This window comes from Perna viridis, chromosome 1 (assembly GCF_037379345.1).
Source record: "Perna viridis isolate PV_CMFRI_1.1 ecotype Kerala chromosome 1, ASM3737934v1, whole genome shotgun sequence".
NCBI lineage: Eukaryota > Metazoa > Mollusca > Bivalvia > Mytilida > Mytilidae > Perna > Perna viridis.
The window spans coordinates 54908182-54926761 of record NC_142445.1 but is presented as its reverse complement, the minus strand read 5'-3'; the positions used below and the strand labels follow the sequence as shown (position 1 = coordinate 54926761).

The 18580-nt window shown below is 31.0% G+C and overlaps 1 protein-coding gene across 3 annotated transcripts in view; it reads left to right on the top strand.

The window, feature by feature from the left end:
- The window catches only part of LOC148629428 (inositol hexakisphosphate kinase 1-like), a 23704-nt gene extending 5124 nt beyond the window's left edge, over positions 1 to 18580 (top strand). Inside the window, exons 1-6 of one of the 3 annotated variants that reach the window (XM_088550829.1) lie at positions 2916 to 2934; positions 6522 to 6741; positions 7048 to 7237; positions 7766 to 7947; positions 11395 to 11570; positions 13181 to 18580. In XM_088550829.1, coding sequence (XP_088406955.1) covers positions 6558 to 6741; positions 7048 to 7237; positions 7766 to 7947; positions 11395 to 11570; positions 13181 to 13687 — 1239 coding nt within the window. In that variant the 5' untranslated portion in view covers positions 2916 to 2934; positions 6522 to 6557 and the 3' untranslated portion in view covers positions 13688 to 18580. Of the gene's footprint in view, positions 1 to 2915; positions 2935 to 5197; positions 5307 to 6521; positions 6742 to 7047; positions 7238 to 7765; positions 7948 to 11394; positions 11571 to 13180 lie in introns of those variants that run through there. The other 2 variants (XM_088550822.1, XM_088550812.1) reach the window with 2 other exon arrangements.

Sequence of the window (18580 nt, the reverse complement as noted above, 5' to 3'; positions counted from 1 at the left end):
ACCAGATATGGAAAACAGACATACACAACAAAGAACTTAAAGTAACTAAAATCATACATACAAAGTAACAAAAAAAAGTAAAAAGTCAAGTCTGGGGTAGACTAATGAGGAAAGGAAAACTATGACCCATTGAATAAATCAGTTTTCATGGTGCAGATGAATACACCATAACGATCCACGAGTTCATGATGATGACAATAAAACTTCTGTAGTGATGATTTCAATCTTGTAGTAACATAACCCTGTTCCAGAAGCCTATTTGTTAGAGTTCTAGCGCGATACAGAAAGTCTGCATAGTTTGGCAAGCTCTGGCATAATGTATGAGTTGTGATATGAAAAGTATGAAAACCTGCCTAAACTGGCTGTAGCTTTTTATGACTATTTGATCATGTGTGTAAAACAAGTTTTGATCAGTTTAGATGTGTGACAGATTCTGATACTGTAATGAATATGAACTTGTTAACTTGTGCTTTAGCAGTTAATTTGAGCACATCACAGAAACATATGTCCAAAATGAAATTAACGTGTAAATTTAACCATGTAAGTGAAAATTTAAGTTACAATTTAACTGATTTGATGATTCATGGATATTTTGATAAAGGAAATACCAGTATTGGCCACATGTAATGAATATGAACTTGTTAACTTGTGCTTTAGCAGCTATCATTGTTTTCACTAGAAGCCGTCAGACAGTTAAATCAGCCAGTTTGTCCCAAAAAGCTAACCCCTTTATATGTCAATGGTTTCAGTATATATTTTGGTAAACTTTTACTCAGTTTCTACTAGCCCTTGTCACTTGTACATGTACTTGTCTTGGACATAGGGTTAGTGGCTAATTGCACAGGTTGCTGTCTATTAAACATTGTTCTCCTAATGTGAAATTTCCATTAAAATGACCTTTTTTTCATACCTTGAGTAGGATTTGTCAATAATCATTAGTTTAAAAACATTGATCAAACAAAAAGCACAGATTTAGGAAAGACAGTGAAACACACAATATTATGTACTATTTGTAGCTATACGTTAAAACTTACAACACTCCAAATAAACGAACTTACACATGTATATATAAAGAAATTAGATTTTTCCTGGATGTGTCTTATATTTATGAAAACAAATTTTCTTACTTCATTGAATGAAATGTCAAATTGTAAGGATCTAATAAGTCAGTCAACCATTTTTAGATAATGGGAGATAATTAAAGATTAGAGAATACTTTAAGTTGAGTACTTTATTGTGTACATGTACATGTTATTTGCTTCAATCATTACATGTACTACCTTTTACTTCATGGAAAATTTAGTTCACATATTTTAAATTTAAACTCAAATGGCATCCCTGAACATTATTGTTTCTAGGAGTTATTACCAAAACAAGTTATGCACATGGTATTTGAATAAGAAAATATTGGCCACAAGCTTTGACCAACTGAATATTTTTTTTCGTGATACAAATGGCTTTAGTGGTTGATATATGTAAGTTGTCAATACATGTGGCCTGGTGTTTCCTTCATCAAAATATCTATGTCAATACATGTGGCCAGTACTGGTGTTTCCTTCATCAAAATATCTATGTCAATACATGTGGCCAGTACTGGTGTTTCCTTCATCAAAATACCTATGAATCATTAAATCTGTTTAATTGTAACTTAAATTTTCACTTACTTGGTCAAATTTACATGTTAGTTTCATTTTGGATGTTTGTTTCTGTGATATGCACTTGTAGACTGTTAAATAAACAATACTGTATGTATTGTATTTTTATATAATGTTACAAAGTTTTTTCCCACTGTAGAATATGGCTAAAAGCAGAAAATGCCTCTTTAAGAATGTTTATTTGTTTCATTTTTATGTACTTTGTTCCTTTATTTTTATTTTTATTTTGAAAATGTGTAATTTGAAATAGAAGTTGCATACTGAATTGATTTAAGTTGAAGTAGACAGTTTATTAACTATGTGCACCTCCCAGTCATTACAGTGTTGTATTAAGTATTAGTGCTATTCTTTGCTATACATTTTCTGAACTACTGTCCAACCAATTTGAGTGACAACACACTCTATACACTGTGATTTTTAGGGAGAGCATATAGAGTCCTGCTATTTCCAAATCTTTTCGAAACAATAATTTATCATGGATAATACAGAAAAATTATATGTACAAATGTACACTAGGTTTTGTTAGTACAAACTGCACATAAAACTACATACATGTACAACTTATTTAATAATCTAAAAGTTCTGCCTTTTGTTAAACTAGGAAAGTGAATGTTCAGAAAAAGGTGCTTGACTTAAAGAATGCAGATTCTCAACAGTCTAGTTTATTGTATAGTATAATATAATTTCCCCATAGATAGCAATGCAATGTGAGCGGGCAATGAATTTCTATATTGCACTAGTGCATATATAGTTAAAATTTATCACATTATCCGTGACAAAAGTTCATTTTATACAAGACTAAATTATATTGCCATACAATAAAATGGTTATTGCATGAATACTGGGGAATAGTATCCCATATAATTTTATATTGCATGAGTAAATAACCTTCTACTATTTATTAGTTTATTATTTCACCATTTTCTAGGAATTTCAATTCAGTTTGGCACACAATGCTTACAAAGTATTGGCAAAAAAATTCCAAAGCATCAGCAGTCAGATAATTGAAAAATTAAAATATATTATGACCCCAAATTCAAGGAATGGTTGACATGTATACAATTATTTCATATCAATAACAGGTATTTTGATATGATACTGTGAAAGTATTTATATTCCTGGAGTACCAATTTTTGTGGATTTTGTGGTTGACTCAAATTTGATATTAAATATTTTCCATTTATTTGTTATGTTGGAAATATCAAACCACAAATTTAAGAATCCATGAATCAAGGATTTGTCTGCATTCCATGAAACTTGATATTCACGAATATACAATGTAAGTACATGTACCTTCACAGTTTTCTTTAAAAAGATATTATTAAAAAAGCATACAATATGTCTATCCTTCACAAATAGTTATACATGATTTTATGTAATGTACCGGTATTCTGTCTTTAAGACTCAAGGATATAAGTATTTTGTTTCTTCTTAAGTGGGTTTGTTTGTTCTGTCAGTTTTCATTAGTGTGATCTTGAGAACAGTTCTTGAAAATAATTTGATGTTTTGGATGAAGCTGTGAATAATTTTTGTGGTTGTGACTCAAATCATTAAGGAACTAGGGACTAAAAAAGAGACCGGAAACAAGCTTTCAGAGATAAAAAGTTGCCTTGCTATACAACAGAATCCATAAACAAACTAGAACATGTTCCAATTTATGAAGCATACATCTTCAAATATATATGGCAAGGCTTAAACAGTTTTAAAAGTTCTTACATATTTTTATGAAATAAGAGCAAAACATTGTGATGTAATCCTTTACCATAATGATCGACTTCTGTTGAATTTCTTGGATCCTTGCTTCTTTGTATAATGTGATATATGGCAAGGATACATGTAACTATGATGTATACATGTAGGATAATACTAATATTATTTACCATTACCCAGTTTTAGTATATAATTATATGATAAAAGAAATATACACCAATGACAGCTGTCATTTCATTGATTTAATTGATCTCATAGAGCTCTTGATTGCCATTGGCTTATTGAACTTCAGGACATTGACATAAATTAGAACTGATAGTCAGATTTAGCTGGTAGTGGTTTATTGGTAAGATATTTGTTTTTTTCTGAAATTATAAGAAGAGTATACTTAATGGTTATTGTTATTTTTCTATATGATATTGTGCAGTGCACGACATTGTTGAAATACAAATTTTTAAATAACTTGTGTCAAATTTACTTTTCATTGCCTTGACATTTTTATGATGACAAATAAACATGTAGGTACTTGAATTTTAATTTTTATACTATGTAAAGTGGATATTTTTCTGTTTGAATGATAAGTAGTTCTTCACTGGCATTAATATATGGATTGCATCAAGAACTGTTGCTTTGAAAGGTGTAGAGCATTAGGATATGGATATGGCCTAAAAATCAACTTTGTTGTAATAAAATAAAAATTATTCAAAACATAGTGAAATATATAAATGTAGATATAAATAATGAAGTCACAGTTGTGTATATATCATTTAACATAAACTGCTGGGAATTGTAAATTTTGTTGGTTTTCTTTTTACATATTTACACCCAGAAAAATAAGTCCACACTCAAGCAACAACTTTGTATTTTCACATATAATAAACTACATAAAAATGAATGTGTTCGCTAAATATGAAATTGTTTCTTTGGTGTGGACACCAGTTATTGCCAGAAATGTGACCGTAAAGGGAGCAACAAATACCTAATGAATGGAATATCTGAATTTTGGCTAACTTCATGCAATTCTTTTGTCCATGCAAAAATTTTCAGACGTCCATATGTACCTGTTATATAGTCAAGCCTCCAAACACTTGACGATTAACTTTTAGTTGTATTTTAAGTCAATGAGAGCTTTTAACACCTGGCTTCAATCCATCAGAGGCAATGGAAGTTTGTCTGTGTGATGGTATTATATTCGGTTATCCGGTTTTCCAAGTGATGTTATCCAGATTCTATGGTGTTATCTCATGATGTTTATCTTCCTGTAGAAATTACCACCAGCTTGGCTAGAATGATTATTTAGTTGACAGAACAAAGACAAAATAAAGATAGATTTAATTCACAATTAAGGAAATTATTTCATGGTATTGCATGTGATTATCACATCAAGGCCAGTTGTTCTACGTACACATGAACATGAAGTTTATTATAACCTTGATGCTATGTTCATGTAGACCTGACAACCACATCAGTAACTCGTGACCTTCACAGCATTCTCTTACATATTCATGATCTGTTTACACGTAATGGTACAATTTATGGCATCACTAAACCCAAAAGTAATTAATAATTTCCTGACTTAGACACATATGTTCATGGTCTGTCCCCTCTGAATAATAAAAGAAAAGAAAAACAAAGCACTTTTTGTGAGTACCACATCTGTTGTAAAAATCATGACAAACAAATCATGCCATTCAAGGTATTGATTCTATATTTGAACATCTTTAATTACAAGTAAAGACTGTCATGACTGATCTCTGTCTCTTCAAAGAAACCAAGGTAAACACCCTATCAAATTAATTTTATCACTGTTTTGATCACATGACTTACTTTTTGTAAACAAGTCTTTTCTATAAATACTAAGGTAAAGAGGAATTTCACAATACATACGTCAAATGAGATTTATTTACATGTAGGATTGCCTAACTATATAATTAATAATATGTAAGTATAAAATCATGCATTAGATGTGTGCTAAAATCCTAATTCATTTTTTTTTCTGAAAATTATAATGTTGGTGGGCTATTGTAATATTGTATTTCACATATGGGTTGGCTTTGTAGAGATAAAAATATTTCATAGGCCAAATTTGCAACCAATATTTTTTTAAGCCAATTAAATTGTTCTGTTATGATAATGACATCAATCATATATTTGAAAAAAAATACAAACACATATATGGTCAGAAAATCATAGCTGATTTTAGCTATATGCATGTCCTAATAAATTGAAAACAATTTTCAATTATGATGCATTTAGTAAGTAAATAAAAACTAACTTCATGCATTAATACATGCTTTTGTTATTTGTATACTGATCAAATACAGGTTTAAATTCCTGTTACTTCACTTTCTGTGTAAACATATACCTCCGATGTTTTTGACTTTTCCTACAGATATTTGAAACCTTCATTGGAAATTTTAATATTTTATGTGTTTACAACTTAATAGTGAAATTATATTTTGTGTCAATATTCTTCAGCGGCACTGAATGGTAATTTATATAAAAGTAAATTTAAAGATCAATTTGTATTGATATAACCTGATGGTAATTTCTTCCTAAAACTGCCAAATCAATTAACCATTTTCCAATACATGCACAATGCATAGCAATATATAGATACTGTCATTTGCTTCCGAGTAACTTAGCTGATCAACTATGGCCGGTAAGATTGAAGGGATTTACAAAATGTATTTTGTTAGAAATTGGCATCCTTTATTAGAGATTTACATACCTTGTGTCTTATACAAGGTGGTCTAGTGATGAAGAATTCATGTCATAATATGATCAGATCTAGGTCTATCTCATCAATATTTTACAATGTAGCTGTAGGTATGGACTGGTGGATTGTGAAGGGTCAGGGTTTGTTTACTGGTTTTATAAAGGTTGTAAACTAAATGTAATAAGTGGTTATTTTAGCCAATAATAGTATTAGACCAGTGTCCTTCAACTGGTCACCTGCCAAAACAACTACTTTACTTGTAGTATTTCTGTGTTAAACTATTTGTACAAGTAGGTACTACAAGTGTTATTTCCTGGGTAAACTTTGTATCAATGGAGTAATGCCTTTTGTTGTCAATTGTTTTGATCATTACTGATGTTTTTGAAAGTGATCACTTTATAAAAGGAAGTTAAAAGTTGTGTCTTTTTTTCTTGCAGATTATATACTGACCAAGTACGTCTCCAGTCATCAGTATGCCCGAAGCCAGTAGTATCATGGATCCAGTATTGTTGCAGCCATTTAGCCACCAGGTAGGTGGCAGCACTAGTGTGATGAGCTTTGATGAGACAACACTGTGTAAACCTCTGAATCCACGGGAACATTACTTCTATCTGAACATGCCTGAAGATCTGAAGGAGTTCACCCCAGAATACAGAGGTAGGAAGTAGAAACTATGGTGAAAAAATAGATACATAGGGAAAATGTAATTTGAACTGAAATTTTAAATGGTTTTTATCAATCCTTTTTTTATCAATTCTTACATAATACCATAAACATTATAAACTATGTTTAAGTGTATTCTTTTGAAAATACTACAAATTCAGGACTGTATTTTAATGTAATACTGTACCACTTTTTAAATTTCTAAGTGCAATTAAATTTTGCAAAACTAAGCTCTTTTCATGGTACACACCAGGTATTTATTACTGTCTATACATTGAATAATTACTTGCCTATTTTCAGGATTGATAGAAGTAAAGTTAGAAGAAGATAGTGATGGCTATATAACATATAAAGGTTATCCCTCAAATACCTCAGACCTACAGAAATCACCAGGATCTAGTTCACGGTCATCACCTGAGTCTAGCAGTAGTGATCAAGAAACTTCTGTAGTACTTAGAGATAAGAAGAAGATGTCCGACCCAGACACAAGGTACATCAATGTCCAGATTAAGCCTCAAAATATTAATTGAAAGGGTATAAATGCACTTGTAAGATTCCTTTTGGTATACTGATATACCTATCAAAAGTCAGAGATAAGAAGTAGTGATTGTATTGTATTATTGAGTGTAATTTAAATAGTTGAAAACTTGTTCTGTGTTACTGAAATGATGTTTAAAGAGAGTTGAAGGCTTAGGAAATTAGTTTAGTCCCATTGATTTACTGGTACAGTGTATTATATCACATTATCCAGCTCTTTTAGGTTTATTGTAAGCCAGTAAATTTTATTACCAGTATCTTAAATGTTGTCTACAGATGACATAATTGCTGAATTGTTCATTATATTGTAGACCCCTTTGAAAGTACATCAATCTTATAATTATTTTGAACTCACTTTCCTCTATAAAGTCTAAAACCAGCCTACCTTTGATGTGGTTGTTAAGAAAAAAAAGAGGTGAAAAAAATATGTCGTTAGATATTCTAGTTATAACATGTATTTTTTAATGTTTGTGTATTGTAGTAGTAGTATTCGTTTGTTACGAAGTGGGAGTGTAGAGGTCAGCACACAGACAGGGACAGTTTATCACCAGATTGACCCTGAAAGGTCAGGGAACACTACTGGTGTAAATCCATGGACTGTGAAATGTCAAAAACGTCTTATTTCTAAAATGAAGAAAATAGACAAAGACAGTAAAACATGCAGTATCCTTTTTATTGTAAAGTTCTGTGTTATGATTTAATAGCAATGGTAAAAACAAGATACAAGTATAGAGAATAGTATGAGATTTGTGAGAATAAATATCCTTTGTTTTGTCAGAATTCATTTGTCATTCCCTTTTTGTCTTAATGTCTGAAGCTTAGCTTAGGTATGTAATGATAGAATTAGGTGAATTTACTTGAAGTTTTCATTTATCTATCGATATATATTTTTTTGTACTTGAGAAAGTTTATACTTAAGTGTATTAAGGTCTTGAATATTAAAATTAACAATTTTAAGTAAAAGATAGTAAGATTTTTTTACTAAAGGCAAATAAAATGTGAATACCTCTACTTTTTTATACACCCACAAAGTTTTAGGGAAATATGGAAATCCCCCCACCTAACTGTCTGTCCACTTTTCTTATAAGTGCAACTCCTTCTAAGCCACTCAAACAATTTTAATGAAAATTTATAGGAAGGTTAGGCATCATTTGTATATATGCATGAAGGAATAAAGTTACAGTTAGAAACTCCAAAGGGAGAAAATTGAACTAAGGGTTAAACACAATATTTAACTGCATTTGTAACAGGGTATTCTCTTGTGAGCTTGCTCACAGTATTTCTAGTTGAAACTTACATATGGTCATGAACTTGAACCTTTTTATTTCTGTGTAGTTCATTTTTTCGGAATACATACAATTAAAAAAATCATTATTATGGTGTTATATTACAGCTTTGAAAAAGCTAGTTTATTTGTCAACTAATTTCACTTAATTTCATTTCAGTACAAAGTTAAAGATTAATTTCAGTATTAAGGCAGCCTATTTGTGTGACAAAATGCTTACAGCTTGTAAATTTATTGATCTTACAAATAGAAACATAACTTTAATTAAAACCTATTCTCTGAAGACACATAGGTTGTTGACATCCCTTGTGACCAAACATTGACATCAACTGACTGTAGACAAAATTGTAATTGAAAAATGACCTTATAACTGTTGAATTTAGGAGAAATGATATTTAAAGATCATTAGAATTATCAATCTTCTCCTACAGTTGTGACCAGGTTAACAGGATGTGATAACCTGTAATTAGATGATAGAAATACGATGATTTGCAAATAGACCATTTATTCTCAGATATTGATTTACAGGAGAAATGGACAACATTGATTAAGCTATTTTGTCCTGTGTTGTGTAATTAGCACGAGGTTGTCAACTACAATAGATATCCAGAGGAAGCTTGTTGTTATCATCACAGGTTATCACAGGTTGAAAATTTCACACTTTTGTTGTAAAAATGGGTGATTTTATTTTCCTATAATGTAACATTTGCCATCCCAGAAACTATCCGATGTACGCTTAAAGTCGAATTACTCAAAAAATTGGTTGTAAAAATTTGCTATGTTATATTTAAGTACCCTGATGCCCACTAAAACACTTTTTAAAAAAACACTTATACATTATGTATCTCTTGCATTGGGTTCAAAGTAGTGATTCAGTTCTATTTTTCACACTCACTGCCTTTCCCTCCCAACAGCAGGCAGCAAGAATGCAATAAGGTTAATCCTTGTAAAATGTCTTAAAAGTACATTTGCTGTGGTAGGCAATATATATTTATTGTGGTGATTGTGTAGGTACTGAATACATTAGTTGCTATGATCTGTTGTGTTTCATTTTTATTTATTTGGCTCAATAATTGAATAGTAACATTTCACTTGCATTTAAATATGAAAAAGATGATCATTTTTAACCCATGAAAACTATATATAGGTGTTTTCATCAACACGATATACCTTTTCTGATATTACTTAAGTGTAGATGCTTTTGTTGATGTACAGAATACTGGAACAACTTGATCTCATAACACTGGGTGGTACCCATTAATCACATGTACTGCTGTGAACATCTGAATGTTAGTACTTGATTTTGACCTTGTCCTACAATAGGGACACCTGTAATTAAAGGTAGAGGGCTGGAAGTAACTGGTACTACCCTGTTTAACTGACCTTCACAACACTTTTCCCAATCTTGTTTGTATCAGAATGATGAACTGTTGATGAACTTTTCACAGATTCTTGCTGACTTGTCACTTTGCCTTGCTTGGACTTCCTGTATAGTTATTACCATGCAAAACCTCGATTTGTTTGTGTTTACCTTCTTTATTGGTTCAGACCACCCAAAACCTTATTTTGTATATATTGGTTTGAATCCATCACAACCTTTTTTGAATTCATATATGTATACATGTAGGTAGTAACGTTCTAATGACTTTACTTGTCATGTCTGTCTTTAGTAATTTTGGACTTTATCACTGACAGTAGAACTTATGTACAATAAATGGTTTTCAACATTTTGAATCTTTCATAGGAATGATTTGAACTTTAGTATGTTTCTTTAACATAATGTGTTATACCTTTCATGTGTGACTTTAGTCTCTTGTCTATTGGTTTTTTTTTGGTATGGGGGACCAATGAGGCTGCAAGACATTCTCTTATTCTAACATTTAGCCAAACCATTTTACTTTATCCTTTCAATTCTTTTAATTGTGAAAACTCTCATGAGTACACATAGTACACAATGCGGTAGTATTCAGAGGAGAATATTATACCTACACCTGAAAAGGGGGGGGGGGCAAACAAAATTATCATCTCATGCAAGAATCCATTGTCTTTTGTATCATTCTTTCAGTTTATCAGTTGTATTGTATTTAAATTTTACCTTAAATAGTATTAGGAAACTGTTTGAAAAAATAATTTTTCAAATTATATAATTTAAACTTGTCTCCCATTACAAAGGACTGGAATATCACAGGTTACCATTAGATATTTAGTCAGGACTCGGGTGGTAAATTTCCAGTTTAAACCTGAACTTATTTGAATAATTGTACAGGTGATATCTAGATGTTTCCTTGACATGACTTATATTTGTAAATTATGTTTTGTTGATACTGTGATGTAATTTTATGTAAACAAATATCAAAAGTTGATAGTAGTTTTTATACATATTACTAAACACTGGAAAACTTTCCTATTTAGGTAATCTATGGTGTAAATTAACTCTTTTCAACAGTGTCCTGGGATTTTTCTTTTTTTTTTTTAGATGAACAACCATCTCAAGAATTATGCAATATCAACTTAATTTTGTATTCTTTAGATCCTTTTTTTATTTTTATATAGAAAAATCGATAAAAAATAGTTGAGCATTTACTACCTGTTAAATGTTTAGTGGTGAAGAAATAAAACTTGACTTTATTTTGTTGGTTGTTATGGTTACCATTCAAATTTTATGTAAATATATAAATAAGTTCATCTCTATTTCTGTTTAGCACTGTTTTGGTTTCTCAATTAAAATAGAAACTGATACAAAACAAAAATCTTAATTTCATCAAATAGATTCACCATTTTCATATAGTAAAGTACTTCATCTATTTTCCTTAACCCTGTGATAGAATTTATTCTGCTAGAGAATGTAGCTGCTAAGTTTAGAAATCCATGTGTATTAGATATAAAAATGGGAACAAGGCAACATGGGGATGATGCTACGGAGGAGAAGAAGGAGAGATTTATCAAGAAATGTCAGATGTCTACCTCAAGTATTATAGGAACACGACTCATTGGCATGCAGGTGAGTAGGCATCACTTTATTACTACATGTAGAAATGTATTATATAAACAAGTAAGAATAATTTTTCAAATTTGTGAAACTTTAAATCTTGTGAACTTATTACAGTAAAGATGGGAATAGATGTATATGTTATTTCTACCAGCTTTGTAATCTAAACACCGTAAAAAAAAAAATTGGTGAGGATAGTCTGTATTTCATGAAGAAGAATATTATCAATGAAATAAATGCTCTAATGAAAATTGCACTATCACAATATTTTCTCAATGTGAATACATCGTACTACAGAAATTGATCCACATTAAATCAGTAATTGATTAAAAAAAGACATGAAATTTCAACCCCAAGAAAATGAATGTTTCTCTAGTATTGAGTCTTTTCAGTACTTTTACCTACAAAATCAGTGAACATGGAGAGAATTCCTGGGCATGTTGATGTGAGAGTTTTATCTGTGTTGTTTATCAACTGTAATTCCAGACCATTTAACCAAGATTATATGTAATAAAGTGTCTAGCAGAAACAAAGAAACAAGCAAAATAGTTCAAATATTGTACTTCCTGTCCAGGACAGTTATTAAAATTTGATAAAATAGATAAAATTTCAGAAAAATGTACAAGGTGCATGTATGTTGATTAAAGATATTGCGGAAAATAATTTTTATAAATGTATTTGTGATGATTATTTTGCTCTTTGTACATCAGATGAAGTATTCACTGATCAGTTCCAGCTGAAGTTTCCAAGTACAAAAGATTAAGTTCCATATAAATGTCCTACTTTAACTTACAAAGTACTAGCATAAGCTGGTCATTTCATCTGTAAGAATACAGGATAAGAATTAATTTCATTCGTAGGGTCACAAGATAAGGAAGTCATTTCATCAGTAGGGTTACAAGAAAGGGAATTCATTTCACCATTAGTGATACAAGATAAAGAAATCATTTCGTCAGTAGGGATACAAGATAAGGAAATCATTTCTTCCGTAGAGTTACAAGATAAGGAAATCATTTCATCAGTAGGAATCAAAGATAAGACAGTCATTTCGTAAATAGGGATACAAAATAAAAAAATCATTTCAACTGTAGGGATACAAAATAAAGAAGTTATTCTGTCAGTAGGGATAAAAAAATAAAGAAGTCATTTCATCAGGAGGGATACAAAATAAAGAAGTCATTCTGTCAGTAGGGATACAAAATAAAGAAGTCATTTTATCAGGAGGGATAAAAAATAAGAAAATCATTCAGCAGTAGGGATAGAATATTTTAGGCAACATCTGATATGTGAAGTGATTGTAGTATATAGACAGTATATCACAAAATATCATCATTTCAAATCTTCAGCATTTTAAATCCATGATCTTTGTTTTAGGTTAAGTATACTTTATTTGATCACATTATCAACACTTGAAGATTCTGTAACTATAGATAATAGGGGCAATAATTTCTTTGTTGAGAGTTCCAGTTGAAATGTAGTTGTTCAACATAAAGCATTAATCATAATTGACAACAGTGCCAACTAGGGCTTGAACCCAGGACCCAGTGTCCTCTATAAAAAAGTTAAGCATATTCTGAAATAACAACAATATAATAACCTTGATATTATTTGTTTTATTGTAGGTGTACCAAGCAAAAACAGGGAAATATATCTGTCATAATAAGTACTATGGAAGATCATTGACATTAGAAGGGTTTAAACAGACACTTTACCAGTTTTTACATAATGGTTGTGAATTAAGGACTGATATTATTGATGCAATTATAGTCAAATTAGAAAAACTATCACAAATTTTAACGGAACATGACACATTCCGGTTTTACTCCAGTTCATTGCTGCTTATGTATGAGGGACAACCACAAAATGATAATAACCAAGGTCAAAGTTCATCATCTAATGCACTTTCAAAGCGAGATAATTGCAATTGTGATAATCAAAAGGGAGATAAGCAGTGTAACTCTGAAAGAACACAAGATTATAAATTAGATATCAGAATGATTGATTTTGCTCACAGTACACATCAAGGTTTCTATGACGATAAAGCTGTCCACAATGGACCTGATACTGGTTATTTGTTTGGCCTCAGACATCTTATTAAACTGTTCACTGAAATTAAAAAAGAAGCTTGAAATATTTTAACGTAGTGAATGCTCATATCTGTGGTGGTCTTACAATGTTATTATGACATTTCTCTGAAAGTTTTGTGTAAAAAAACAACAATCTCTTAATAATGGGTTAAAATTTAAATTGAAAACCTTTTTTTCTTGCTTATTGTATAATATATTATTATTATAGATGTAGATGAAAATTACACTGTCTCATAAAGAAGACATTTGCCTTTGTCTGAAATCATTGATAAAACCCAAATGATTTGAATGAAATTTTGTTATGGACATTATATACAAGTAGTAAAGACTGCTTATTTTACATTGTATATCTAAACATAACAAAAAATAATTCATTTTAAAGAGCTCCTTAACATTGAATAAAGTTTGTTTTGAAGAAATCAATGTCTGATGAAGTTATATGTAATAGTTTTAGTTAATAGTTTATGTTTGTTATATTACTTTTATGGCTTTGAAATATAAAGCCAGAGATTTTTGCCTCTCAGATGATTTGCAGGAATCACATATTAGACATATCTTGCTTTGCAAAATTTCCTTGAGCTCTTTACATGTAGTAATTTTACCAACTAACAATAACACATGTACCATTACCACAAGTTTTTAACAATACCTAACTGCAACAATCATATACATTTGTTTTACATTATCTTAAAAAGATTTTACTAGGCAGAACGAAATGTTTTACTTTCATGTGGTTTATGCCTTCTGGTCAGAAACCATATTTACCTGTACATACATGTATGAATGCTTTTCTTCATTGTTATAAGGTAATTAATGAATAGTTAAAAATGCCACAATTTCATATTTTGTGCTATGATTGGTAAATCCATTCAAATTTAAAGACATGGTTACCTTATATATTGTTGAGTGTTTACTTTGTGGTGTTAGTTAAAATATACACAAGTTATTCTTGCCATTATGCATGTAATTTATATTTTTGTTCATTCAAAGAAAGGTTTAATTGTAGAAAAACTTCAATAAAGTATGTCTCTTGTGTCTTGTTGTAATGATTTGGTTAGAAATAATTAAACTATGTGTTTATGGAAGATTTAGTCCTCATAATCAAATACATATATTGGTATTTATTATTATGGCAGCTAAGCAAATGATTACAGGTACTTTGACAGAGTTAGTGATGGAATAACGTCCAATATTCAAACACCTTATTAATTAATTGATGTTTTGCTTGAAGTTTTATGATATTATGTTACACACCATTCAGGAATCTAGTATTCCCATTTCCAATACCAATGACATGTTAAAATAGTCAAGGAAAAAGTATATTTCCGAGTTTGGAGAATGTAAATCTTTATGCCAAAATTTCCTGTGGAAGGCCAAATAAAAACAAAGTTCTAGAGCACTGGTCAATACTAATGTGTTTTGTAAGCAATTATTGTTTGTTAATTTCCATTTGTTGGTTTTTCAGCAATACTGTAAGCCAAATCAATTTGTAAAAATTATTGATACATGTTGTTAATTATTTCATTTTTCTTATATTGTTCTTGGAATTTACATGTGTTGTCGTAAGATTTTTTTTTTTATAGAAATAATTCTCTGATCTCTTTATGCTGTATGTCAGTGTATGTGTTGTGTTTTCCGAGTCTGAAGTTATTTTCTTTTAAACCTCAAATTCAACCTGATTCAATGCTGTAATTTGATTGTTTGAAAGGATTTATTTTATTTATTACAACTTCACATATATTTTTTTTATTTTATGTAACAGTCAAAATATTTGATGAAAAAATCAGCAGCACTATGCTATTTTTTTTTTACTAGAATAGAGTAAGAAATATTCAGACTTTTTTTCTCTGCAGAGGGGAGTTTTTTGGACACTTTAACATATTCACTGGTGCTACTATGATGTCAGTATGTTTTAATGTACAAATTGGACAATGCTGTTGTAGAGTGTGTATTTGGTTTTAATGGTGAGGCTGAAAGGTTACTCCTTGAATTATGTGTACATGTAGAGCATACTGGCAATATTAATATGAGTTGGTTTTTATATGATCGATAAAGAAAATTAGGGTTGTAAAATGGTACGGCGCTGTCATCGTCTCCCATGGATACTTGGTTTCCATGCAATAACTTAAATATTAGTTGGTTGATCTTTGTAAAATTTAATAACAAGGTTTCAAAGATTAAAAGGAAGGTTGGTATATATTTTTGGGGTCATAACCCAAACTGTTTAAGAATTAGGTGCCAAAAACAAGCATTGCATATAATGTAACTATTTAATCTTGTGAAAGCTTTAGAATGTCTGATATTGTTCCTCAATATTTCATACCACGAAAGTCAGGCTGGTATTGATTTTGGGGTTTATAACTTTAACATTTGAGAAATGAGGGGCCAGAAACATGCATTTTCCTGATGTTCAGACAGTAGCTTGATCTCTTTTGCCATACCACCTAAGAAAGGCTGGGATTTTTATGGGATTTAAGACCTTCTTGGATATGGGGTCAAAAAGGGACCTGAAGTAAGCATTTTCCTTATGTCCTGACAATAACTTTAGTAAAAGTGAATGGATCTCAGATAAATTTAAGCACATGGTACCATACCTCAAAAGGAAGACTGGGATTGATTTTTTTGGGTTGTTACTTGGGTCAAGTAAGAATAATGGACCACTAGTTATAGGAGCCAAAAACAAGTATTTTGTCTCTAATTTCCAGATAATAACTTGAGTAAAAGGGAATGGGTTGCTTTGAAATTGTACTACAAGGTGTCATACCCCAAAGAAAGGTGACATTTGATTTTATAGGTTTCCACTTGAACAATTTAGAAATAAGGGGCCTAAGAGAGACTTATTCAATTCTGGTCAAATATCTAAGCGTAATCAAAAGCTGTATAAGTTTGAATGGTGAGGCCGTACTTGCCCCAACTGTTCAGGTTTTGATCTCTGCAGTGGTATCAAGCAGCACCCTGCAAAGTATTTCAATAATTTTTAATGACTAGACGAAATGAAAGAAGCATACAATAATAGAAAGAACCAGTAGAATATATACCAAATAAATGGGTTTTTAAGTTAGCAAAATAATTTCCACGTTATGCAATTGGTACCTAATTTTAATTAAGATATGTACAACTTTACTTCTTTATGTATTGTTTCTATATGTAATAAATTTGGTGAATGAAGTTTTTTTTTGTCTGGACCATGTGTATATAGGGACCAGACAATGTATTGTTGTACTTTCTTGGAAATGTTGGCTGTTCCAATAATGTATGTATAATTGTGTTCGATTTTAATGTTTGATATACCAGAAAATAGTGTGTTACACCATCATTTTCCATCTTCTGTACAAGTTTCCTTGTAACTAGTGATATTTTCAGTTTAACCTTGAAGATCTGTTGCCATCTGAACTTACTAAGTACATTGTACTACAATAGAAGTTGAGAATTATTTTTTACACATTTCTTGAGCCAGCTGTGTAGTACATATTTTCTGAGAACTTTTTAGTTCCTTCAACTGTCACCCTAAGAATACTCTTATTAGTTACAATAATTTAACCCTCCACCCACATATGTTCACAGAATTGTATGTGGATGGAGGGTTACATTATTGTAACTATTCTCCTTTATGACTCAAATGTACTTTTACTTTTACTCAAGTAATCAAAACTTGCACCATCCACCCTCCAGCAATACATGTTTATTTTTTCAAAACATTTCTATTATTGCAATAATTGAAGTGAAAAAAATATACTGGTTACTTTTCTCATCAGTTGATGAATGGCTTACTCTAAAGTTACTGCTCCAAATATTGATAAACACATATTATAAACTAAAAATGTTCAGTTTATCTAATGTAAGTTTTTTATATTTTCTGCCAGTCAGAACAGATAAGGAACTTGCCCCAATCATTTCTTCAGGACTCCTTTTTATGTTTGTAGATAAAGACCTGTAGAAACAAGCTACTTAGTAGTTTCAATGTGTTTTCAATGTTTTCAGAGTCAGCCATGTTGATATCTATTTTGTATCTGTTTTTTAAGATGAATGAAGTCAATGCCAGGCTCCATTTCTATAGATGTATATAGTTGGATATTACAATATTTCAAAGAAAATGAGGATTCATAATATTAAATCTTTAGTTTCCTGTAGGAACCAAGACCTATATACTGATTAGCTTATAAAATGCTTGAACACGTTTTATTTGTTAATGTTTGTAACCTCAGAATGAATGACTTATAGTCCATATTGGATCTAATTTTAATGTACAATAGTATTGCTAAGGTTTTTACTACCATGCCATGTGGCCAAGATCTTTACTACATGGCACTTGTTTTTCATGTCATGTGGACAAGATCTTCACTACCCATGCCATGTTGACAAGGTCTCCTTTACCCATGTCGTGTGGCCAAGATCTTTACTAACCATGCCATGTGGACAAGGTCTTTACTAACCATGCCATGTGGACAAGGTCTTCACTATCCATGCCATGTGGCCAAGGTCTTTACTAACCATGCCATGTAGACAAGGTCTTCACTATCCATGCCATGTGGCCAAGGTCTTTTCTAACCATGTCATGTGGACAAGGCCTTCACTACCCATGCCATGTGGACCAGGTCTTCACTATCCATGCCATGTGGCCAAGGTCTTTACTAACCATGTCGTGTGGACAAGGTCTTCACTATCCATGCCACGTGGCCAAGGTCTTTACTAACCATGCCATGTGGCCAAGGTCTTTACTAACCGTGCCATGTGGCCAAGGTCTTCACTATCCATGCCATGTGGACCAGGTCTTCACTATCCATGCCATGTGGCCAAGGTCTTTACTAACTGTGTCATGTTGGTTTATTGTTAGGTCTCTTGTTTTGTACTGTTATAAGTCTCACAATACTTGTTAATTTATTTAAACTGTACCAGACAAATAAACTATTTACATTAAAATTTTCATTCTTGTAA